The sequence below is a fragment of the Otolemur garnettii genome, unplaced genomic scaffold, assembly GCF_000181295.1.
Source record: "Otolemur garnettii isolate 467f Iridium unplaced genomic scaffold, OtoGar3 scaffold00017, whole genome shotgun sequence".
Classification (NCBI taxonomy): Eukaryota; Metazoa; Chordata; class Mammalia; order Primates; family Galagidae; genus Otolemur; species Otolemur garnettii.
In genome coordinates this window covers 9,766,490-9,785,374 of record NW_003852412.1, presented here as the reverse complement: position 1 = coordinate 9,785,374, position 18,885 = coordinate 9,766,490, and the positions used below count along the sequence as shown (strand labels likewise).

The 18,885-nt window shown below is 43.1% G+C and overlaps 1 protein-coding gene across 1 annotated transcript in view; it reads right to left on the bottom strand.

Moving 5' to 3' along the window:
- Positions 1-2,768, bottom strand: part of HMGCR (3-hydroxy-3-methylglutaryl-CoA reductase) — a 26,439-nt gene extending 23,671 nt beyond the window's left edge. Inside the window, exon 1 of the mRNA XM_003785918.2 lies at positions 2,635-2,768. Coding sequence (XP_003785966.1) covers positions 2,635-2,647 — 13 coding nt within the window. The 5' untranslated portion in view covers positions 2,648-2,768. The remainder of the gene's footprint in view (positions 1-2,634) is intronic.
- Between the last annotated feature and the right edge of the window lie 16,117 nt (positions 2,769-18,885).

Below are 18,885 nucleotides of genomic sequence, written 5' to 3'. Positions count from 1 at the left end.
GGGTCCGGGCTGGGGATTCGAACCCGCCACCTTAGGTGTACGTGGCTAGCGCCTTAGCTGGTTGAGCTATAGGCGCCGAGCCATCAAAATTATTTCTAATCCGCACTGCCACCTCAAAACCCCTATAAGTCAATAATATTCAACACTATTAAAAAGTTAATTCATCCCTTCTCTAATTTTGTAAAGAAAATAGAAATTAAGAATTATTTAAAAATTTAAGTTAAAAAATAAATTAATTTAGCCAAATTAAAGTATGAGCTGTAACCAGGAAGGTACCCCAAATTTGTTCACTAATTGGTTTAGCATGATTAATCCCTAATTATACACTGCACACTTTTCCCTCAAAAGACTTCAATCCTGAGACATTATATCCTAGGTGTAAAGTCATCTTTGCAACAACATTCAAGAAAAAAATTACACATGATCCCCTCAACCATCCCAAACACAGAGAACCACACCTATTTGGAAATACAAACCGAGCAATCTTGTGAGGGTGTGTCAAAAGTAACCATAATTATAAATAACCTCATTTCTCATGAGCACCCTCCCCATTGCCCTGTGATGATGCAAAGCATTTACATGCCATAGAATCCACCTTCATCAGCAGTTTCAAGTGGCACTAGCAAGCTACAGGATAGCTCTTGCAAATTCAATTGACAGTATTTATGCCATGCTGCAATAGAAATAAATTTTACTTACAGAAAACAAGGTAAACAGGCAATGCATGCCTTGCTTATTCAGACTAAGTTTGCCACAAGCATTTCACAGATTCTTTGAAAGAATGGATAATTTCAATTCACTAGAATTCTTAAACTCTAATCCAATCTGCCACAGAAACCACCTACTATGGCCAATTACAGACAAGGATGTTTTGGCATCCCTGCTCGGATTCTTTCCTACCATTTAGCATTCCTCCTATGTTACACAATCCAGTATTTGATTATATACTATCTTGAACTGCTCTCAAATTAATTAATGGATACATTTTGCTTCTTTAAAGGCAAGAACCGTGTCTTATACCGCAATTATTTTTAACAGGATCTAGCATTCTGCTACTCAACCCAGTATTCTGGGGGTTGGGGGGAACAACCTCTCATGGAAATCAGGAATCCTGGGTTCTATAACCAGTTCTACTACATGCTACCTGTTTGCAAGTCTCATCTCCTCCATTCACTCATGAAGCTCACTCTAGAGCTCTAAAGTTCTCTGGCAAAGACAATCAAATGGAACCATATGTAACTGATAATTTTGTAGGTAAAAAAGTCTGATTTTAAATATTGGCAATTTCAAGAGTCAACCTAAATAGATACTGATGCCATAAAGTGGGCACCCATAGTCTAGAAACCAGACCATAAAAGAGTAAGAGTGTATACACACACAAACGCATACTAACACACATTCTTTATCTTGAAATGGCTATGCCATGGATCAATTTTCATGTTAGTGCTGTAATCTATGCAGTTTTTTTATCCTTCATGTTACAAATTCCCTTTTGTCCTTATTGCCAAATTTACCGTAAGTTCTCAAAAGATACTACAAAAAGAAGGCCTGCAAAATCCAGTTATTTCCATAGTACACTTCAGGCTCTTTCTAGGTTACAGTCACAAAATGCCTTTCATTGCACGAAGAGGAAAAGAAATTCACAAGTAAACAAACAAAAGAATACATTCTCTACCTTGTGAGGTGCTGAAAGCATGCACAATTACTTAGTATGGCTCAGAAACAGATGTTTCCTATGACTTTGCTGGAGCAAGTCTAAAAAGGCATATTCTCCTATTTCAAAGGACAATTTTAAGATGGAGTACATCAAACCACTCCGACCGCAGAAATTAACCGTTCTGTATTTGAACCTCCAAGGAACGTTTTTCCTCGCCCAAACTAAAGGACATCAGCACCAAGGTGACTACTCCTCTTACAAAAGGAAGAAAAGAAAGATCCTTTGAGTCCTTGCGTGAGTCTCTGCATTGAGCTCCGCATCCTCGCAGCCCATTCTCATGGGATTAAAGGGACACATCACCCATCCTCGGTACTTTTAGGGCTCTGCGTTAGCAGCATTTAGCGATCTTTCCAGACACTTAAATGAAAGGTGATGACGAACAGCAGCGCCTGGGTGTGAAAGCCGGGACCCCACAGACGCTTCTCCCGGCTGCTCCGAGCGCTGCGGGCCCGGCCGACCCCAGCGTTTCTCGAATCAGGGGCCTCCGAAGACACCCTGCTGGATGCCCTCCCGCCCGACGACGGCGACCGCGCAGTCAGCACTGCCTACTTCCAACAGGGCCAGCCAATGCGGCTACGCCCCGAGGTCCACCGACGGTGGCCACAGGCACGAAGATGACCGACCACCGCCAGTCCCCCAGGCCCAGCCTGGTCCCCCGGCTGCCCCAGCCGCGCGGAGCTGCTGATCGGTCGCCTGCCAGGCGTCAAGGACGTTTCCTTCAGGTCCCTGAGGGACTGGGCCGCCACACCGGCAAAGCGCAACTGCAGCCCCCGCCAGGTCCGCAGAAGCCGCGGGCAGCCACTAGCCAGGGCCGGGCGTAGCCGGAGGACTGGCCCCAACACACACAAGTCCCACTCCCACCCACCGCCGCCCCGCTCCCAGCTGCCCCGGACCCATTCGGTGACCACCGCCCTCACCTCCTGATCTCATTAGAGGACACCCAACCTGAGCGTCGGCTCTTACGCCTGTCTCCAGTCAACGGAGACGGGGAGCGGAAGGAACCCTCGCCTTACGCACGCCCGGAGCTGGGCGGGCCTGCGACCAATAAGAGAGGATCGTCCGATCGTCCAGCCAATCATGTGAGAGAGGCTCAGCCTGACGGCGCTACGTCACGAACGGTCTCCTTAACAACCGCCCACAACCCTCACCCAGGCAGGGAACCCGCACCGCACCATCTCTCACCATGGTATGGCCAGCCAATAGCTAGTCGAGTCCCACCACTAGGGCCTGCCTATTGGTCCAAGAGCCGTGGGGGCGCAAGCATGGAAGCGGTCTAGGCGAAGCCGATAGGGGACCGGGCGGGTGGAGCGTCCCACAGCCCCAGGACCTGACCTGCGGTTGTACTGGCTGTGAAAGTACTGTGGGAGGCAGTGGTACGAAGCAGAATTACAGTGTGAAGATAAATTCAAGGTCAGGTTGATGATTAGTAACGCACAGTTACTAATGAGGAGAGATGGAGGGAAGTGCGGGTGACCCCCCAAAAGAGGAATATAAAAAATGGAAGGTGGCAGGGAGGTGCAACTCCAGATGACCCATGTCCAAAGGCCAGACCAAAACCTTCCTGTGGCTTACCCATTAGAGTAAATGGCTCCAGCTACCCGCATCTCTCTCTCCCGTGTGGGGCATTCCTGGCTTTCTGGGGATTCTCTCTGAGATGTGCCTCTCTTGGATCCTCGGCATTTGCACTTCCCTCCGCCTAGTCCAGGCCTTTATGTCTTACCTCAAATATTATAATAATCTCTCTTAACTGGTTTGCCCGCTCTTAAGCACTTCCACCTTCCCCCCTGTCCTGCACTACTGCTACTGTCATCTTCCTATTATGTCATAGGCCCAAATCAGCAGGAGTTTCTCAGATTAAAGAATCTGATATTACCAATATGGCACCACCCCACATTTCTTGCTCATCTCTCACCACTTTCCTAGTTTAATCCAGGAGCAACTGGCTTTTCTTCAGTCACATCCAGCACCTTTTTACCTCCCTGCTTATGTTCTCTTTGTTTAACCCAAACGTGCCTACCCATTTTAATTGTTGAAATCCTAACTATCCCTGGAGAACCCAGTGGCATTACACAGGGTACAACATAGAAGGGGAGGTTGGGAGGGTGGGATTAAAGAAATCTGCGTATTTTTTCTCCAGTGGCATTTTTTCATATGACACTTTCTTTCCTGATTCCATCAAACATAGGGCAGCACTTCCAACTTTGAACACCCATAAGATTTTCTGTGACTTGTATTGGAAATTTCTTACAGAAAGAAGTATTTGACTCAATTTTTAAGCCCTTTTTTATTTTTATTTATTTTATTTTATTTTTTACTTACTTTTTTTTTTTTTTTTGACAGAGTCTCACTTTGTCACCCTTGGTAGAGTGCTCTGGTGTCACAGCTCACAGCAACGTCAAACTCTTGGGCTCAAGAGATTCTCTTGCCTCAGCCTCCTGAGTAGCTGGGATTATAGGCACCTGCCACAAAGCCCAGCTATTTTTCGAGATGAGGTCTTGCTCTGGCTCAGGCTGGTCTCCAACAGGTGAGATCAGGCAAGCCACCTGCCTCTGCCTCCCAAGTGCTAGGATTACAGGCATAAGCCACGGTTCCCAGCCTTAAAGCACATTATTTTGAAACACAGTACCTGGAAAATTCTATACATTCAGTAGTTGTTTTAATAAAATACTATCTTGGCTCGGCGCCTATAGCTCAACCGGCTAAGGCGCCAGCCACGTACACCTAAGGTGGCAGGTTCGAATCCCTAGCCCGGACCCGCCAAACAACGACAGCTGCAACCAAAAGATAGCCGGGTGTTGTGGCGGACGCCTGTGGTCCCAGCTACTTGGGAGGCGGAGGCAGGAGACTCGCTTGAGCCCAGGAGTTGGAGGTTGCTGTGAGCATGATGCCATGGCACTCTACCCAGGGGGACAGCTTGAGGCCCTGTCTCAAAAAATAAATAAATAAATAAAAAAAATAAAATACTATCTTGCTATATTCTCATAATCCTTATAAAATAGGCATTATTCCTTTTTTATTTATTTATTTTTTCAATTAAATCATACCTATGTACATTAATGCATTCATGGGGTATAATGTGCTGGTTTTATATACAATTTGAAATATTTTCATCTTTTTTTTTCCTTAAGGCAAGCATGAAACAAAGTTTATTGAAAAAGAGAAAGGGCTTGATGCCTGTGGCTCAAGCGGCTAAGGCGCCAGCCACATACACCTAAGGTGGCAAGTTCGAATCCAGCCCAGGCCTACAAAACAACAATGAAGGCTGCAACCAAAAAAAATAGCTGGGCGTTGTGGCAGGCGCCTGTGATCCCAGCTACTTGGGAGGCTGAGGCAGGAGACTCGCTTAAGCCCAGGAGTTGGAGGTTGCTGTGAGCTGTGATGCGACGGCACTCCACCCAGGGGAACAGCTTGAGGCTCTGTCTGAAAAAAAAAAAGAAAAGAAAAGGAGAAAAGCTTACAGAGTAATCGCAAGGTACAGGCTTACAGAGCAAGATACCCACCAGTGGGGCCTTCATTGTCTCAACAAAGAAAAGGCAAAGAAGTCGAGGCATTATTCTTACTTTACAAAAAAAAGTTTTGTGAAACAACTTGCTGTGGATTGCACCTGTGATTAGAAAAACTGGGATTTTCACATCTGTATTTATACCAGCTTGACTGTACCCCACTACTCCAGTACAGGCCTTTTTTCGTATCCCTTTACCAAATATCATCCATTGGAAATGCCCATTGAGTGCATTGCACTGTTTGGCAATGGAGATAGAGAACAAGCATGATAGACACAGTGCCTACCTTTATGAACTTTGCACAGTGAGGAAAACTGAGATGAGCTAGCTAAAAATTGCAATGTTCCACTATCAGTCTTACCAAAAAATGAAAAGGGGAAGAAGAAAGAATAAGTACCAAGAGGCTAGAAATTCTGTTGTATTTTTAATGCCCTAGAAATTTAAAGGGCCAAATATCTTGAAATTAGAAATTGCAGATTCTATATGTGCTCACCAGCACAATTCAAGTAAGGATTATAAAGCTCTTACCATAAAAGCCTTTGGCCCAACATTTAGAAATGTAATTCCCAAATTCTGCTTCATTGAGAATTCGAGAAGAATATGTGTTCAACGCAATAAAGAAACTCAAAACTTTCTGTGTTCTGAGAACAACTGCTATATCATTCCCAAAATTTATTTTTAAAGAATTTTTAATTGCACTTGATTACAAATTGTTCTTAATGGTAAATCACAAAATTTGGCATGGACACAACATAGAAGGGGAGGTTGGGAGGGTGGGATTACAGAAATCTGCGTATTTTTTCTCTTGGGAGTTTACCCTCTGAGTAAAGAGTTTATGAAAGTATAATTTTAACAGCCCCATGTAATGAGTGAACTGTATTGCCCCTTAATCATATCGCTTCAGCATTTACTTATCACATATGTTTGGCCTCCAACTTTCACTTTTCATGCTTTTTGTTGTCATGAGTCATGCTTAAAGATGGGAATTATAACAATAATACTGAAATAAATATTTATATACCTCTGTCAGTCGCTTTTCCATGTTTTTAATATATTAACTTCTTTTTTATATATTAACTTCTTATAATTAACAACCCTATGGATCTGCATTTTACAAATGGTAAACCTACAGAAACAGACAAGTAACTCACCTAACTTCGTGTGGCTTGAAAGTAGCAGAGCTGGAATATGAACTTTGGAATCTGGCTCCCAAGAACATGTCCTAAACCACTCCACAGTCCAGTCTTTTGCATTAACAGAAAATGTTCCGTTTGTACTGGGACATGTTATATAACTGTTTGGGCTTCTTCAGCTCCATTGCAAAAAACTTTTCATGTTCATGAAGAGTTGTATTTATGTATTTATTTCCCATCACAGTTCCCAGCTATGTTCACATTTACGTCTTTAGTCTTTGGCAGCTTTTTTTTTTCCTCTCTCTCTCTTTCCCCCACAATGTTTTGGTGTTTTATTTTAAATTTTGGGATAAAGGTGTTTGTTTTTTGTTTTGTTTTGTTTGAGACAGTCTCACTATGTCACCCTCCATAGAGTGCAGTGGAACACAGTTCCCAGCAACCTCAAACTCTTGGGCTTAAGCATGCCTCAGCCTCCCAAGTAGCTGGGACCATAGGCGTCTGCCACAACCCCAGCTATTTTTTGGTTGCAGTCGTCATTGTTGTTTGGCAGGCCCAGGCTGGATTTGAACTGCCAACTCCAGTGTGTATGACTGGTGTCCTAGCTGCTGAGCTACAGGCACCAAGCCTAGGATAAATTTTTTTACTAGTACATCACAAGTGATAATTGGTTACACAGAACTTCTGGTGGGTACTATGATTTATTATCACTCTTGCCAAGGGTGAAGAAATAGTCACTGAGGGCCTACTCTTTTTTTTTCCTCTCTCTTTTTTTGAGACAGTTTTATTTTGTCACCCCCAGTGGAATGCCGTGGCATCATAGCTCAAAGCAACCTCAAACTCCTGGACTCAAGCAATTCTCTTGCCTCAATCTCCCAAATAGCTGGGACTACAGATGCCCACTCAATGCCCAGCTATTTCTTTTTTTTTTTTTTTTGGCTGGGCCTGGGTTTGAACCTGCCACCTCCAGCATATGGGGCCAGCACCCTACCTCTTTGAGCCACAGGTACCGCCCCCTCTTTTTTTTTTTTTTTTAGAGACAGGGTCTCTCTCTTTCTCAGGCTGGTCTTAAACTCCTGAGTTCAAGCAATCCACTCACCTCCCAGTGTGCTAAGATTACAGGTGTGAGCCACCATCCCCAGCTGAGGGCCTACTCTATGGTAAGCAAAGGGTTGAGCCCTCAAGGTACAGAGTCAGATAAGGAAACATGCACAAACAGATTTCTTCCAGATAACGTGGCGAGTGTTCTGAGTGAGATATGCACAGGGTCCAGTAAAAAAATGTTTGGGTTGTGTTTTGAACAAGAAGTGGGAATGGTTTGAAAGTATTCCAGGCACTGAGGCCTAGATTATGAGCATGAGAATAGAGGTGGCATAGATATAGGTGAAGAAATTTTACTGGGGCAAAAATCTTAAAGTACTATGGAAAGCAAGAGATCTGAAAGGTAAAAAAAAAAAGTCATAAGCAGGTTGGCAGAAGAAAACAGGTAACATTTCTTTTTTGAGATAGTCTCACCTCAGTAAGTGCCCTGGTAACCTCAAACTCCTGGGCTGAAGTGATTCTCTTCTCTCATCCTCCCAAGTAGCTGGGACTACAGGTGCCCACCATAATGCCCAGCTATTTCTAAAAGACAGGGTCTCACTTTTGCTCAGGTTGGCCTCAAACTCCTGAGCTCAAATAATCCACCCACCTCAGCTTCCCAGAGTGCAGGGATAAACCACCTTGCTGGCCGCCCTACTAACATTTCTCCTGGACTAAAATTAGATGCAGTGTTACTCTTCAGTAGCAAAACTAAAGATTCTGCTTCTTTGTTCCTAAAACTTCAGAACCTAAAATCAATAGGTGAAGCCTCTCTTCAAGTTAGACCCGAAGATCTCCATAGGAGTGGGCGCTGCTGTCTATGGAGCCTGCTTTCACGGTGTGTGTGTGTGTGTGTTTTCTTCCTCACAGTTCCCCATTCCTCTCTTTAAACTTTGCCCCAGTTTTGTAGACTCAGACAAGAAGTAGGTATAAACTGTATTGGCATAAATGCTTTTCTTTTAAAGGAGTTCATTTTCCTCAGGAAAATATTCACACAATGGGAAAAAAGCGTATCTGTGATGGAATGTAAACATTCATCCCTGAGATTCTTAGCGATTTGGGCCAAAGTGACAGGCTCAAGAAAAGAGTTCGTAAAAGAGTTAATGAAAGGTTCACAAAAGAGTTAATGAAAGGCAAAGAAAGGATGGAACAGTAACTTTCTCCATGAACAAATTTTGATGACCTCTGTATGTTTTTTATTATACAACCTTCGTCCTTAACTAACTACTTTATCCTTTGAGTTCTTTCTCAGAAATGATGAATTTCCTATGAAACAAAGGAATTGAGATTCTGAAATCATCCAGCCAGACTTCCTGATGCCAAGATTCACCAGCCCCCTCAACCTGTTCCATGACAATGACCCTTCCTTAAAAATCCTGTGATCTCCCATAGTGGGGAGACGGATTTGAGGCAGCTTCTCTTGTTCTCCCTATATGCTTCTTTTGCATAAAAATTCTTTTCTTCCTTAGCAATCCTCTTGTCTCAGTAAATGGATCTTTGTGCAGTTAGCAATTGGACCTAGGTTGAAAACGCCTTAAGGTTTCGACAACAGAACGAAGAAGAACTAATTCTGACCCCTGTGTAAGCACGACTTCTTTTCTGTTAATAACAAACTTTGTCCTGGTCCCAGGGTAGTGGGGTGAGCTGTTCTCTGCAAAGGCAGTAACCAAGTCAGCTGTCTAGCCCAACCCCCTTCTTCCTATTGGCCTTTGTTCCCCCAGTCCCAGCTTCCCCCTCTAGCTGGCTCTGGCAAGTTCCTAGTTTTTATAAGCTTCTACGATCAGTTGAGAGATACCAGAAATAATAATGGTTGGGGAGAGGAGAGAGGAAGAGCTTGGAAAAAACTTAATAAGATCTTATCAGGCGAGTGTGAGAAAAGACAGAAGGATAATGGTCTGAGGGGACCCGCCTCAGCTTTCCTGAGCAACCCAAGAGCAATTGCTCAAGGCAGTACACAAGTAAGCAGTCTTTTCATACAGAATTACTATTGTTCAGAGTTCAGTGTACAGGACTTGAACTACATTTGCTGCAAATTGTAATGAATTTTGCTATAAAAGAGAACCCAAAATAAAAGAGGCCCTAAAATAAAAGAGGCTTAAACAAGATAAGAATTTGTTTCTTTCTTGTGTAAAGTCTAGGACTTTTATATAGACTAGGACTCTCATGGTAGCTCATGATGCTTTTGGGGGACCCATCTGCCTCTCTCCTCCACAAGAGCTCCAGCCTTCAGATCGGCATTTAAATCCTTCTGAAAGAAACCAATAAAGACAATTCCCAGCTGACTCAGCCCCCTCTTCACAGTTTATATCTCAATGACCAGAACTATAAGGTCATACCTAGCAACAGGGGAATTGGTGAATGTTATCTTTATTTTTTGGCAATGGTGTGCTCAGCTCAAAACCACAGAGCTGTGGTTCATTTCTCTGTCTTCTATGATATTCCCACACTGGGTGAGCCACACAGTAAACACCCAATGCATTTGCTAATTGCTTAACTCAAAAATAGGAAACAATTTTACTGCCAAGATTTTGTAAGTATAGGAAAGGGCAAAAGTCTACTATCAAAAAGCTATTATTTTATAAGTGGTAGCTTGTAGTGGCAATGGCAATCTCATTAACACCTAGACTTGACTTTGAGCTGACTCCACCAAAAACGTAAAATGTTACAAATGGTCCAACATAGAGAAAAAAACTGGGAAACTAGCAAAATAGGCTCTCTTTGAAAATGAAATAAAGGGAGTAAACAAACTAATACATACCCACACAAGAGAAAAACTCAATTTAGTTCAAGTTGGGGAGAAGGGGGAGCAGGGAGGAGGACTGGTGTGCTCTCACCTCACAGACGAAATTTTGGGATATATGGCACACTTCCAGAATGGTGAGGGCACAACTACAACAGGGACTCTACCTAACAAACACAAACGTTAATATTCATATTAATCTGAAATAAAAATAAATACTTAAGAAAATAAAATAAAAGGCATCACTGGTCTTAACTCATTGCTTTATCTCCAGCACCCATGAGATTCAATGACTGAATGAGTTATACCAACTTTCCAAGCAATTTGTGGTTTTGATTTCCCTACAATCCAGACTCCCAGCTTTTTCTTCTGCATTTTTTAATACCAAGTAGGTTCTCAGTGTTGATTCGCCTCCCAAGGAAATATTCCACTTTTTTGTATATTTGTCCAACCTGCACTCAACTGAAGCTGCAGTTATGGATGCTTCCAAAGCCCTTGCATTGGGGGACCCAGTCAGCACTGATAAATCTCCTGGCCTTAGCTTAGCCCTAAAAATATTACTTTTTCCCCTTCACTTTGCGCTTTCCAAACTTGGGGTTACTTGTGCTTCAATGACAGCATGTTATGAGATGTTGGTAAAATCTCCCAATTATTTCCTTCTTACATAAAGTAAGTGGGTTAACAAACTACCCACTGGCCTCAAGGAAAGTGTTACCAAGGTCTCTTTGTATCTTACAGAAAGAAGAGATAAAAATTACATAATTGATGGGCCAATAATTTTGGCCCTAAAGAAGATAATGAAAGTGGCTAGGCCAGCCCCTTCTCTTTCTTGAAACAGTTTTGGAAATCCTACAGGAGTTTGGCCATAAGCCACGCTGGCCTTCACGAAGGAAAATAGCTTTCTCTTAGAAAGGTTGCTTGAACTTCCAGATAATCCCAATTTCAGCCCAGATAATCCCAAAGCATGGATAGTAGAGTAATATCTGGCCACTGCTTAGCATTGTATTTATTAGGAAACAAAATGAGTGTGAAAGAGTTTGACAAGCCTCTGTCTCTAGGTGCCCTTTTCATTCCAATAAAAAGAACAACACAGAAATACAGTCTGGTACAAGTCAGACATGGTGGCTCATGCCTGTAATTCCTAAAGGAGTCAGAGGTGAGAGGATCACTTGAGCCCAGGAGTTTGAGGTTACAATGTGCTGTGATGATACCACTACATGCTAGCCTGGGTGACACAGAGAAACCCTGTCTCAGAAAAAAAAAAAGGAAAGAAAGAAAATAAAAGAAAGAAGAAAAGAATGAAGAGGGGAAAGGGAAGACGTTGGCAGGCCATAAATATAGCAGAAGCACTTCTCACTCTGTCCCTGCTTAGGTACGTAGACCTACCTCTCTTGGTTTCACTCTTCTTTTTGAGCAAGGCTCAGCTGAGTCTGAAACTTCAACCTACTTCTTCAGTTGATCCTACTTCTCCTCTACCATGAGGAGGACTATCTTGGTTTGGGATCCCTCACAAAAAGAATGAGTCAAAAACTAGAGTGCAATAGTATTTCTGGGAGATTGTCCTAGGGACAGAGTAAGAATGCAAAGAAAGTATAAGAGGAAAGAAGGAAAGGCTATTATTGTTGGATGCGTCCCTGTACTCAGCTGCTTACCACTGTGGGCAACTGGGGCTCAGTCCTCCTGGGGACTCTCTGAAGATCTCTGTAGAATGCACCTCTTAAGGATGAGCAGGAGTGAAATGGGACATTTATCTACCAACTCCAGTGCCTTTGGGGGCACACTTCCAAGTGTGCAGGGCTGAGATACTGAGACTTTGGAAAAGCCCTGCAGCAGGAAGAAAGACAGACATGATGGTGGGCACTCGGTAGTGAAGCCTTCAAGTTTGCCAGAAACTACGCCCCCTGCAGCTGAAGAGGCAGCATGACCAGAATGTGGTGAAGGGTGAAGTGCCTGCTGCAGGACTGCATTATGGGCCAGGTTACCAGCTTTCATTCCCTTCATTTTTTTCATCAGGCCTTTTTTGAGTATAAATCCTAAGTTGTTTTAGAAGTCCTGTTGCCCTGAGATTTTTACAATTCCTTCCTAATGCCTAGGCCATAATATTTCATTCATAAACCACATTCTGAAGTCTTCATTTCTTACTCTGGTTGTCCCTGACCTCTCAGTAGGCCTGGTCCCCATCACTGGTGGCCTTCGAAATTTTCACCTTGCAAATATCCTTGCTTACACATGGAAACTGAGTAGTATATGTGTTTGTTGATGCCTCTAACAATAGTGAAACTCTAATTCTTTTTAAAAATACTGTTAAGCAGGAAATTCTTTAGCCAAGTGAAACCAACAAATACTTCTTTTAGTAAGTATTTCAAAGAAAAGACAAGAAGTCAGGCACCGTGGTTCATGCCTATAATCCCAGAACTTTGGGAGGCTGGAGCAGGAGGATTGCCTGGCTCAGGAGTCAAGACCAGCCTGAACAGAAGTGAGACCTTGTCTCTACAAAAAGTAGAAAAGTAGGCCAGGCACAGTGGCTCATGCCTGTAATCCTTCCACTCTGGGAGGCCAAGGTGGGAGAATAGCTTGAGCTCATGAGTTCAAGACCAGCCTGAGCAAGAGCAAGACTGTGTCCCTACTAAAAATAGAAAAATTGAGTCAAGAGGATTGCTTGAGCCCAAGAATTGGAGATTGGTGTGAGTACTTTACCCAGGGCAACAGCTTGAGACTCTGTCTCAAAAAATAAATAAATAAATAAATAAAATAAAATAAAAATAAAGGTTAAAAAAAAAAAGTAGAAAAGTAACCCAGGCATGGCGGCACTCACCTGTAGTCCCACCTACTTGGAAGGCTAGGGCAGGAGGATAGCTTGACCCCCAAAGTTTGAGATTACTGTGAGCTATGATGACCCATGATGCTGCACCCTAGCCCAGGAGACAGAGCAAGACCTTGTCTCAAATTATGTAAAAAAAAAAAAAAGAAAGAAAGAAATGGGCAGTGCCCTTGGCTCAAAGGAGTAGGGTGCCAGCCCCACATATCGGAGGTGGCAGGTTCAAACCTGGCACTGGCAAAAAACTGCAAAAAATATAAAAGAAAGAAAGAATAAAAAGGAGGCTCGGTGCCTGTAGCTCAGCAGCTAGGGCGCCAGCCACATACACCAGAGCTAGCGGGTTCAAATCCAGCCCGGGGCCTGCCAAACAACAATGACAACTACAACAACAAAATAACTGGGCATTGTGGCGGGCACATGTAGTCCCAGCTACTTGGGAGGCTGAGGCAAGAGAACAGCTTAAGCCCAAGAGTTTGAGGTTGCTGTGAGTTGTGACACCATGGCACTCTACCCAGGGTGACAGTTTGAGACTCTGCCTCAAAAAAAAATTTTTAAAAGAAAGAAAAGAGTAGAATAAAAAGGAAAAGAAAAGAGATGAGTAATTAAATAGGACCTCATGAAGCTTGAGTTACTGTCTTTCCAGTATCTAAATCTCATGTTGGTCAAGCAAAGGAGGCATATTATTTGTGGGAGTTAGGTTTTAAAATCAATGCAAAAAATGGAACTTCAGCAGGATCTCAAAGCTTTATTTTTTAACTGTGTAGGGAGGGAAAATGTCAGAGTCAAAAATACCATTGAGCTCTTTATATTTTTTAAAATACAGTACAGAGGGGCAGCAACTATGGCTTTAACAGGTGAGAGTTGTATTGGACATTTTGGGGGGGATATTGTGAATGTAATAAAAATAAATACTTGGTCTTTGCTCCTGGCACATAACTCCTAAAATCCTTGGCATTCCTTAGAATGATATGAGACTTTTGTGTCCTGGGGATGAAAATGACAGGAAGCTGGGGATTCCTAGATACCTTCAAGATGAGAGCTGGTCCCCTGAAACACCATGAGTGGGCATGATTAGAAGATCAAAAACTTCAGGCCAGCCCCCACCCTCTAGAGAGGGGTTAGAGGATAGAAATCGAATCAGTCAGCAATGGCAAATGATTTGACTAATTATGCCTACTTAATGAAACCTTCATCCAAAGCACTAAATATTAGCATTTGGAGAGCTTCTGGACTGGTGAACACACTGAGGAGCTGGGAGGATGGTGTGCCAGACAGCAGTGAAGCTCTGCACCCTTCCCACAAACGTGCCCTATGCATCTTCTCCATTTGGTGATTTGCATTGTATCCTTTATAATGAATCATTAATAGTAAGTAAAGCACTTCCCTGCGTCCTACAAGTTGTTCTAGCAAATTATCAAACCCGACGAGGGGGTTGTAGAAACCCTTAAATTTATAGCCAGATAGTCAGAAGTACCAGTGACAATCTGGGATTTGTGACTGGTGCCTGAAGAGTGGACAGTCTTGCGGGACTAAGCCCTTAACTTGTGGGATCTGAAGCTAACTTCAGGTAGACAGTGTCAGAATGGAACTGAGTTGTAAGATGTCCTGTAGGTGTCAGAAAGGTGATGAAATAGTGTTAGAAAACATACCACACATTTGGTGTCAGAAATGTTCCGAGTAAAAGCAGCTCCGAGATACCAACAGAGCAAAATACGGGGAGAATGAGTCAGAATGACTCTGGAAGCTTCCCGCTGTGACAAATGGGGACAGCTTATTTCGCCAGAGGACAGCAGCCTATCCTCTACAGCAGTGATTTCCAATCAGTGTGCCATCAGAGGAGCTTAGGGGTACTGTGAACATTTTCAAAGACCATTAATTAAATTATGTTTGAAAGAAGTTCAAAATACAGTAAGTATATTCATTTTTTACTCTTTTTGTTTGATCAACATAATTTAAGTATGTCACAAAAGTTTAACTATAGTTCAAGTGTGCTATGAGATTAAAAAAAAAAAAAAGGTTGAAAAACCTGCTCTATAGGCTCTAATGAGATACCTGGTGTTGAGATCAAGAACAACGAGCTCTATAAGGAAAGACATGGCTCATACTGCAATCCTAGTGTTTCAGGAGGATCACTTGAATCTAGGAGTTCAAGACCAGCCTGGGCACCATAGTGACATCCTTATCTCACCAAAAAAAATAAAAATTAGCCAAGTGTGGTGGCACGTTCCTATAGTCTCAGCTACTCGGGAGGCTGAGATGGGTGGGTTACCTGAGCCCAGGAGTTTGAGGCTGCAGTGAGCTACGATCACACCACAGGACTCCAGCCTGAGGTCTAGGGGAAAGGGTTAGACCCTGTCTCTATAAAAACAAAAAACAAAAAATTTAGGCATCAGAAAGAGCTGTGAATAAAACCGTTCCAAGGGCTTAAGTCATAGCAGCTAAGCTGGTTAATGGCTCTGAGGTGGATGTTTTTGGCCAGCTGTGGGGCTGAGGTCAGAGGCCTGAGAATTAGACTGGGAGCGGGAATGGCTTGGCAGTCAGAGCCCAGGACGGGAGACCGACTACGGTCAAAGGGGGTGATGAGGATGCAGTGCCACGAAGAGAAGTGGGCTCTAGGTCATGTCCCTGAAAATAATCTTTTCAAAATCCAATTTGTTAATTGACTACTTTGCTGACAACCTTTCAAATACCTTAAACAAGTCTGTACCAGTGTACCTGACTTTCAGAAAGCAGAGTTCAGATACTGTGGGTCTGACCATCTGATTTGACCAAATCTCCTCAACCTACTTCAAGTCAGTCACTTGAACTTCAAGAAACACCGAATTGCAAACTTAGTTCCCCATCAGTGTGGGGTGGTTTATATAGCTGTGGAGTTAAACAGGTTGAGAAATTCCCAGAGTTTTTTGAAATTTTCAGAGCCTTCTGGGAACGTGAGTGCTTAGGAGACACCTGGAGGGGAAAGTGCTGACGCGTTTCCTGCCTGCGAATCTTGCCCCACTGGCCCACACCGCCAGAAGTGTCCCCAGTGCTCTAGGCCAGCTCATGTTCCCCTGGGAACAGTAGCTGTGGAAGCAAAACCAGAAAGCTGAAGGCAATCATAGATGAGCGCCTGTGGCGATGGCCCCTCCTGCCTGTGAGAAATGGGTATTTCTGCCTGGCTGAGGGCTCTATTTACTCAGTCTAGCAAATTGCAGAGAGTTTCCAAAGGTGGCACTTACAGGCAGTGGAGTGTTTTTGTGGCTCCTTTCTGCCAAGGTATTTTGGCTCTTGACTGGGGTTGCCTGTGTGAGGCATCTCACTCCTCACGTCCCTCCCCTGGGCCCTGGAGAAGTGGGAAGACTGTGCTTATTGACAGGATGCCCTGCACCCTGCCATTTGTAGGAAACGGTTCTCCATGAACTTAAGCATTTGGAAGCTCTTGCCAGTGATCGACACATGTTGTGTACACAGCTGCATGCCTTTTTGAAGGCAGGAAGATTGGTCTTTGATGCAGAGATTTGTGGATTCCTCCACATGTTTTGAAAACTATATTTGAGAAGCAAGTGTACTGATCTGTTGCTCTGGAGAAGACAACACAGAAAGCTGGATATAGAGAAGGCAGAGCTACAGAAACAGAAGACAACCTAATGAGGAGCGGGTGGCTGGACGTTCGGAAAACTTAGATCTCTCTCCCCTTCCTCCGTCCAGTGTCCTTGTTCTAAGAGGGCCAGGTGGAATTAGACTGGGATGATCTCAGAAGCAGATTGGATTAGATGCCGAGTTGTCATGTGCCAGGAGAATAAAGACTGATAAGTGGATGTGGAGGGCGCAGCCTCCTGAGTGGTGATGATCCGAGAGGCAATCCCTGCAGACATATTTCTCACCCTGATTTGCCTGACTCCTTGGACAAGAATCCCATCTGACTTGTCTGTTTCAAAGTTGATTTTTCCCATTTCTTCCTGTTCAGGTGGTATTTACAAGACTCTTCTGAACTGTTCACCTGATCACTATTCCTTGCTTAAAGCCCTCCTCGCTGTTACCTGTGAGGTAGAGTTAGAGCTTCCTGGTTGGCCTGTTTTGTAGCCATCCAAGATCAAAAATAAAGCAATATTAGGATAATAAAATACTAGATATGGAATATCTTAATCCCTATTGCTACAGTAAGAAAGACCTCACTACCTGACAAAATCTTCAGAAGATCACAAGGGGCTGGGCGTGGTGGCTCACGCCTGTAATCCTAGCACTCGGGGAGGCTGAGGAGGATGGATTGCTTAAACTCAGGAGTTGAGACCATCCTGAGCAAAAGCAAGACCCTATCTCTACTAAAAATAGAAAAACTAGCCAGGCATGGTGGCAAGCACCTGTAGTCCCAGCTACTCGGAAAGTTGAGGCAAGAGGATCACTTGAACCCAGGAGTTTGAGGGTGCTGTGAGCTATGACACCATGGCACTCTACCAAGGGTGAGGGAGTATGCCCTTGTCTCAAAAAAAAAAAAAAAAAAGGTAATATTTGGATATCTACTGGTTGAGAATTTTCTAATCCTAATGACAAACAATAATCCACATTCTGGAAGCTCAGTGAACCCCAAGCCTTATCACCAAGGAAGATAAATATTAAGAAAAATAGATGAGGCACATATCATCAAACAGGTGAAAACTAAAGGCAAAATAAAATCCTAAAAGCACCCAGAATACAAAAGACTCAATTCCTTCCAAGGAACAACTATAGGAGCAACTGACAGTTGACTTCTCAAAAACATGTGACGGAAGCCAAGAAAAGCAAAATGGCACAATTAAATGGCTGAAAGGAAATAACCACGGATTTAGATTTCTGTGCCAAGCACAAATATTCTCCCAAAACGAAGGTTAAATAAAAATGAAGGTAATGAGGTCATGATAGATACCTCAATTACTTTGATTTGATTAATTCCCATTGTATGCCTGTATCAAAACATTACATATATCCTATATGTGTGTATATGTAGAAATATTATATATCCATAATAATTAAAAACAAAACATTTTTTAAAAGATATCTTCAGATAACACAATCCTAAGTCCTCGTACACACCACTGAATAGCTTCCAAATGTATAAAGGGGAAAAAAAGTGAAAGAGCAGAAAAACAGTTTCATAATCATAATGGGTCTTCATATTTTTCCTGATAGAAGAAAGAAGGAGTATGAAAATTAAAAAAATAAGGACAGAGAAGATCTGAACATCATTGATAAATTTATCCTAATTGACATTTATAGAATGCTGCATATAACCAGCAGAATTCCCAGTCTTTTAAATGTGTATGAAAACTTCATAAAATTGACTGTGCTAAGCTATAAAGAAAACCTCAATAATTTTTTTTGGAGATAGTTTCACTATGTCACCCTCAGTAGAGTGCTGTGACATCACAGCTCACAGCAATCTCAAACTCTTGGGTTTGAGCGATTCTCTTGCCTCAGCCTCCCAAGAAACTGGGACTATAGACACCTGCCACAACGCCTGGCTACTTTTTGGTTGTAGTTGTCATTGTTGTTTAGCAGGCCTGTACCTAGCCACTGAGGTAAGGGTGCCGAGCCAAAACCTTAATAACTTCTAAAGAATTGAAGTCAGAGTATGGCACTTGACCACAATGAAATCAAGCTAAAAATGAAAAACAAAATCCTCCACATCCTAGAAATGAAATAGCACACTTCAAATATTCATGAGTCAAAGAAGAAATCACAAAGCTTATTTAAAAGTCATTTCAGGCTCGGTGCCTGTGGCTCAAGCAGCTAAGGTGCCAGCCACGTACACCTGAGCTGGCGGGTTCGAATCCAGCCCAGGACCACAAACAACAATGATGGCTGCAACCAAAAAATAGCCGGGCATTGTGGCAGGTGCCTGTAGTCCCAGCTACTTGGGAGGTGGAGGCAGGAGAATCACT